Source organism: Poecilia reticulata, linkage group LG19, assembly GCF_000633615.1.
Source record: "Poecilia reticulata strain Guanapo linkage group LG19, Guppy_female_1.0+MT, whole genome shotgun sequence".
NCBI classification, from domain to species: domain Eukaryota; kingdom Metazoa; phylum Chordata; class Actinopteri; order Cyprinodontiformes; family Poeciliidae; genus Poecilia; species Poecilia reticulata.
The window spans coordinates 297,724-304,940 of NC_024349.1; the positions used below are offsets into that span (position 1 = coordinate 297,724).

General features: G+C 49.7%; 1 protein-coding gene across 1 annotated transcript in view; it reads right to left on the reverse strand.

The window, feature by feature from the left end:
• The window catches only part of grid2ipb (glutamate receptor, ionotropic, delta 2 (Grid2) interacting protein, b), a 27,517-nt gene that overhangs the window by 13,023 nt on the left and 7,277 nt on the right, over nt 1-7,217 (reverse strand). Inside the window, exons 5-8 of the mRNA XM_017310676.1 lie at nt 6,190-6,447; nt 3,949-4,034; nt 2,292-2,361; nt 452-604 (exon numbers count right to left, since the gene is read on the reverse strand). Of these exons, the coding sequence (XP_017166165.1) occupies nt 452-604; nt 2,292-2,361; nt 3,949-4,034; nt 6,190-6,447 (567 nt within the window). The remainder of the gene's footprint in view (nt 1-451; nt 605-2,291; nt 2,362-3,948; nt 4,035-6,189; nt 6,448-7,217) is intronic.

Consider the following 7,217-nt stretch of genomic DNA (forward strand, 5'->3'; position numbering starts at 1 on the left):
AACGTCCAGCAGAGACAGAGACAGAACGTCCAGCAGGGACAGAGACACAACGTCCAGCAGAGACAGAGACACAACGTCCAGCAGAGACAGAGACACAACGTCCAGCAGAGACAGAACGTCCAGCAGGGACAGAGACAGAACGTCCAGCAGAGACAGAGACAGAACGTCCAGCAGAGACAGAGACAGAGTGTTAGGAACGTCTTCCTCTGTCTCTGTCTGTCTGTCTCTGTCTCATCTTCACGGCTTGTAGCACAAAGTATCAGTGAATCTGTAGTTTAAATCATTCGGAGCAGTTGAGCTCCAGCCTGGAGGAAAAGTAAATCCATGTTTCCTTCTACTGACATTGAAAGTTGACTTTATAAAACAACCTTATCTTACATACTACAATCTTCTAGAACAGCATAATTAACAGTAAAATTCCTTATTTTAACCAGAGGATCTGTGAGCCGACCTGGAGCGGGGAACCATGGCGGGAGCCAGACTGGGGGACTCTTCTGGGTCGGTCTGGTCCGAGGAGAAGTCCGACGGGCCGTCCTCCACCACCAGGGTGGGCACCGCCCCGCTGCCCTGCAGCATGGACACCACCTTCTCATGGGAGCAGCTCCTGCAGGAGGACAAGATGGAGGACCTGAAACAGCAGATGTAACCGACCGTCCAGAAACATGGAGCCCGAGTACAGAACCAGAGACGGTACCGCAGTAAACGGGTCGTTCTGAGCTAAACACCGAGAAACGGAGGCCGATTCTAAACGATCTGATTGGACGACGGAAGAGACTGTTGTTGTGTTCAAGTGGTGCTAACAGCAGTTAGCCTATCAGAAGCTATGCTGGCCTAAAATAGCATCTGAATGCTAACATGTAGCAGCTAATGCTAACGTTAGCGTCCAGATTTCTAAAGAAGCTCCATGAAGGATGAGAGAAACTCTGGAAAGATGAACGTGATGTTCAAATCTGATGATATTAATAATTTGGCAGAAAAAAATAAAAATTGAACTGAAAATATTAATAATTTAGTCCTTACAGTTTGATTAAATGAAATGATCCTGATGAAACGTTTTAATGGCGCCCAGCGCCGGTTCTGACCCGCCGGTTTGTGAAAACATGAAATCATCTCCATATTCAGCTCAGCTGTTCTCCTCCTGATCTGGAAGCGGTTTCCATGGTTACGGCGAACCATCTTTGCTGCCGTTTTGCACCTTATGTTGACTCCGCAGGTGCTACGCTGCCGCCGTCACCTGGTCTAAACGATCAGGTCGCCATGGCAACAGCTGTCACGTGGCTGCCAGGTGACGGCGTGAGTCAGGACCGGTTCCTGTTGGTGCAGAGCTGAAGCAGCTGTTGGAGGTCAGACTGAGCCGGACCAGCAGGTTCTGCTCTGAGCAGCACAGCTGAACTACATAATGGCTGCTGCAGACAGAAAGCACTGAAAACCGGCCCGGCTCCGATCTGAAGCTGTCAGTTTCTGTAAAGTCAGTGAAGAATTAAAGTTTCGCATTTCTATGTTTAGAAGAACGGAGAGGCGGACCTCCTCCTGGGGAACCTCCATGTTTCCTCTGATAGTTTCATTTCTGCTCTGGGTTCCAAAGCAGGTTTCAGTAAACAGATGCAAACAGCCGAGTGACTGCAGAGAGAAACTGATCTGAAGATTCACCTGAAGGATTTTTTATTTGAATTTAATAAGTTTCCAGGTAGAGGCTGCACAGTGGAGCAGTGGGTAGAGCTGCTGCCTCCAGCAGAAGGTTCTGGTTCGATTCCGGGTCTTTCTGCATGGAGCTGCATGGTGGGTTCTCTCTGGGTACTCCGGCTCCAGAAACACCACTGTCAGGTTAACTGGTCTCTAAATTCTCCCTGGGTCTGTGTGTTGCCCTGAGACGGACTGGTGACCCGTCCAGGTGACCCGTCCAGGTGACCCGTCCAGGTCCAGGTGACCCGTCCAGGTCCAGGTGACCCGTCCAGGTGACCCTGCCTCTCACCTGAAACGTTTTCTGGAGAGGCAGCAGCTCCCGACCCACTAAGGGACCAGGGAGTAAAGAAAATGGATGGATGAATTTACTGGACGGGTCACCTGGACGGGTCACCTGGACGGGTCACCTGGACGGGTCACCTGTCTTACAGTACATTATTATTATTATTAATCTGTTTTCTACATTTGTGAACCTACATGCCTCCAACAGTAACGGCTGATTCTGTTCTAAATCTGCAGAATTTATCCTGAATTCTGGTTCATTGTGACCTGAACCTGCAGGTCCAGAACTGGACCCGGTTCTGAAAGTTCATCAGGAAGGAACTGACCTCATGTCCAGGCCGTTCAGGAACAGGATGCGGTCGCCGGGTTTCAGCCCACACTCCTCAGCAGGACTGTCTGAGAGGGACAAGACAGGACCGATCAATCAACCGATCAATCAACCGATCAATCAACCGATCGATCAATCAATCAATCAACCGATCAATCAATTTTTTACTTCTATAGCACATCTCATCAAGGCCGTTCTGAAAAACATCACTGAGTCACTTTTGATGAGTGATCAAAATCATCAAACATTGTGATCAATATTCAATTTATTACGGTTCCAAAGTAACAAAACATGATTTTAGTCTGGATTTAAAGAACCTCAGTGTTCCAGATGTTATCCAGATGTTATCCAGATGTTATCCAGATGTTATCCAGATGTTTGTTCCAGATTTGTGGAGCCTAGAAGCTGAAAGCAGTAATCGATAAACGAGTTTCTGACTCTGTCTCTATTCTCAGCTGACAGAAGGCCGACTTTGGAGCCGTCTTTATGTGGCTCTGAGGGTCCAGAGACACAGTAACCCCCCCGGCCGACGAAGCTCCGGCCTCGTCACAGATGAGCTGCATGTTAAACGGCGCTGGGTAACGAACGGCGCCGCGGTCAGAGAGCCGTCGCTTCCTGATCTGTCAGCCGACAGACAGCAGCTGTAATTCTGTTCTCTGTTCTTCGTGGCTGGTCTTCACCAGCAGGCGTGGGGCTCACGGCGCTCCGCCCCCAGCAGGCCTGGCGTGGGGCTCACGGCGCTCCGCCCCCAGCAGGTATGGGGCTCACGCCCCCAGCAGGCCTGGCGTGGGGCTCACGGCGCTCCGCCCCCAGCAGGCCTGAGGCTCACGGCGCTCCGCCCCCAGCAGGCCTGGCGTGGGGCTCACGGCGCTCCGCCCCCAGCAGGTATGGGGCTCACGCCCCCAGCAGGCCTGGCGTGGGGCTCACGGCGCTCCGCCCCCAGCAGGCSTGRGGCTCACGGCGCTCCGCCCCCAGCAGGCCCACTGAGTCAGGCTGGTGGGAGGTGGTGGGCGGCTGGGCGCCGTCATTGCTGAAGCTTCAATAACAACCTACACCCTGATGCTTTCATCTCAGAAACCCAAAGCAGATTAAGAATTGATATAAAGGATCACTATTAATCTAATGGGATTAAATGATCGACTTCAGTCTCATGTTAAAATATCTCAGACAAAAACAAGAGAAAATACTAAAGAAAAAAGGGAAAACAAGCTAAAAGGGAAACAAACGATCGTACTTAAAGGAATCTCGCCTCCATTTCTTCTGCCCGTTCTCCATCCTCACCTAAAACCTGGAAGTTTCTTCTCAGCTTTTCTTTGATGTGTCAGTTGGAGCAGGCAGGGGAAATTCAACACATAAAATCTGAAAAGTGTGGCATGTTTCTCTACTCAGACTGGTTGGGTCAGCACTGTGCCGAAGCTGCAGCTTTCAACGTCTACAGACTGAAATCCTTCTCTGGTTTTAAGTGCTGCCACAGATTCTCAAGGGTAGTTAAGTCTGTACTTGGACTAGGCCATTCTAACCCATTAAGTCAGGCTGATTGTCTCAGCTCTTCTTCAGCCTCTAACAGCTTTTTCTCCAGGATTGTCCTGATTCAGCTCCCAGCATGATGCTGCCACCACCGTGTTGCTCCTTGTGTTCAGATTTCAGCTGATTACCTGGGATGACGGCGTCGATGCAGACGGGGGCGTGGCCTCGCAGCGTGAAGCCGAAGCTCTTCTTCCCTCTGTAGACTCGGATCACCCTGCAGACGGAGACATCAGCTGGTACCGGCAGGCCGGGTGCAGAACCGGGCCGCTGGTACCGGCTCGCAGCCGGGCCTGGAACCGTTAACCCTTTACTGGAATAATCACCAACTCATCCAGTAACAGATTAATCGTTACCTGGATTTACAGACTAAATAAATAAACAATTTGGATTAAAGATGAAAAAACATTTTTTCTAAAAACTCCTCCAGTCTAGTTTAGTCTAGTTTAGTGTAGATAATCTATGCTAGTCTAGTCTAGTCTAGTCCAGTGGAACCGGAGCGGAACCGGAGTGGAACCGGAGCGGAACCGGAGCGGAACCTGGAGCGTCCGGCTCCTGGCTCGATTTCTACCGTTTCTTTCTTATGGAGCTTCTGATGAAGATGATGAAGATGATTGGACACCAGCATGGTTTCGGCTTCGCTCCTCAGCAGCTGATTGGTTCATATTTTCCATTTAAATAACAGCTGGGCGTTCAGGATCGCAGTACAGGAAGCCAAGGTACCACAGGGGCCCTCGCACCACCGTTTGAGAAACGGCTTTAAGTTCCTGTTTAAGTCTTTAATCTGCCAGATTATTGGGATCAATTATTACATGATTGACTGTTTATTTTGTGATTATGTAGCCTCAGCAGAACCGGGCCGCTGCTGTTCGCCAGCCTGTTCTTTGTTTTCATGTGTCACTTCCTGTCAGTGGGAGTCAGAGCAAATGGAGGCATGACGCTCTGCTCCCTCTCTCTCTGTGGTTCTCCCCCCCCTCCCCCTCCTGTGCGGTTCTGTCGGGTCGGTTCTGGTCCAAATAAAACCAGATCGTGACATTTTCGTCGCCGATAACAGCCGTGACATTTCAATCGCGGCGGTGCTTCTGTCGGCTTCGTCAGCATCGGCGGTGGAGGCGGCGGAGGCCCGCTGAATGCCCAGAGCCCGTTGCCATGGAAACGGCTGGAGGCAGCGCAGCCTGGGCGTCTCTGAGCAGAGGGAAGCCTAAAAAGGCAACCTGCAGAGGAAAACCGGGGAGCGTCKTACGTAAGGCGGGATGAGAGCAGCCTGATGGGAAAATTCAGTCTCAAATTTCATCATTTTTCTGCAAAATGAATGACAGAAAATATTTTCCAAAATGTTTTTATTCCAATCGTCCCTTCCGGGAATCAGACGATGGGATATCAGGGCCAGGCTACCCTGACGTATAGTTAGAATATGAGCAGAATAAATGTGTAATTTTACCAAAGTGCTTTGAAGAGACACTAACTTCAGCTCGGCTCATCCGGATGTTTCTTCTACACTCAGTGGCTGTTAAATCGTTTCAAACTTCAGCTGATGGTAATAATTTGATGCTGATGTGTTAAAGATGAAAGATTTCCTTCATCTGTGAATCTGAAGCCAAATTGTAATTTAACAAGATGCTCAACAATTTCAGTTTTTTACTGAACTTCATTACTGTTTAATTTAAAAGAATAAAACTCTGACTCTAATATTCCATCACAGAGTTGACCTGAATTCAAAGTCCAGATTAACAGAAGCTGTAAAACACGTTTGCCTACCAAGATGGCCGCCCCGAGTGCGATGACATCACTCTGAACTATAGAAGCCCAAAGAGCGAAACCCCAATTTCCCAAGAATTAAAGGTGATTTCTGGCCCGGTCCGATGGAGGCCGAGGATCTGCAGCGTTTCCAGACTCTGGCCGGCCCACATCATACGCAGCGCCGGCGTCTCGCTCCTTCATGAACGTTACGGTGAGCATCTGGGCGTGGTGATCGGCTGTGAGTTCTCCTCTGTTTTCAAACTGCTGAGGTTCAAAATCTCACTGGGAGGAAAGTTGATCAATCTGCAGGTTTCATTGATTATTGGTTTGTAAATATCAATACCTGCTGGTTAGTCATCGTTTTGATTTTATTCAGATGGAGTCAGTTGAGCTTATTACAATGGATTTATATTTTTATAATGAATAACCCCATGAAACTCGATTATTGTAAACTACCACATAMCTAAACTCTGTTCATTAGAAATCAGTTAAAACTGAAAATATTAAAACAACTAAATATATGAACACTGGACTTTTAGGTTTTTCTTCTTCTCAGTAAATGTAAAAGTTGTTTGTATTTTTCCTATAATTTCTGCAGATTATTTGTAAACAACTGAAACTGCTGTGCCTACCTCTGGTTGGGCCCCAGCGGGGGCTGAGCGGGGCCCCCGGCCTTCCGGGCGCCCCGCTCCCTCTCCGGCTCTCCGCCGTCCCTGGGCACGGAGCTGGCCCGCTTGGAGCCGTGGCGGCGGTCGGACTGGTCCTCGCTGCGGCTGCGGCGCATGCGGCCCTGCGGCTCGCTGATGCTCTTGGAGCGGCASAGCCGGTTGATGACGTTCTGGGAGACGGCCTCGTCGAAACGCTGCCGGTGCTTCTTGGGGACGAAGATTCTGGCAAACATGGCGGCATGCGAGGAAGACGGAGACACGTTAGAAGGCTGTCCTCAGAGTTCAGGTCCGGTTCAGGTCCGGTTCAGTCCATGCTGGAGACAGAAACCCAGAGTTCAGCTGGAACTAACTCAACAGGATTCCCTTCATGTCTGAACCAGAGAACTGAAGAAACCGATTCCCACAGGGAGAGAGGAGGAAGTCCAACGAGTCCGGAGGCAGAAAACAGATCAGAGATTAAATCAGAGATCAGGAGGAAACTCTGCCTGCTGATCAGAACTGCTGCAGAGAGAAACGGCGGCGCATCGATACAGCGGGACAGAAAAGGTGTGGGAGTGAGCGAGCGAGGTGGGATTCCTCCCTCTCTCTCTCTCCGTCCTCCTCCTCTCTCTTCATCCTCCTCTCTCTTCCACTTCCGCCAGCATCTCACCTCCCTGCATGCGTCGGCCAGACAACAGAGCTGAGAGATGATTGGAGGAGAAACACAGGGATGAAACTTTATAGAAGCTAGATGGACAGATGGACTACGTGCTAACATGCTAACTATCATCCAATCAGACGTCAGCAGCCTGTATGTAAATATCCGTATGAATTAGAGAAAAATCCTCATTTGGTTCAAATTCTTTTTGCTGCAGTCGGATGTTACATAACGACTCCAGGCTGGAAAACAGCTGAGAAAATGAATCAATAAACTGATGATGATGATGAGCGACAGCAAGGTGAGAGAGAGAGCTGAGCGACAGCAAGGTGAGAGAGAGCTGAGCGACAGCAAG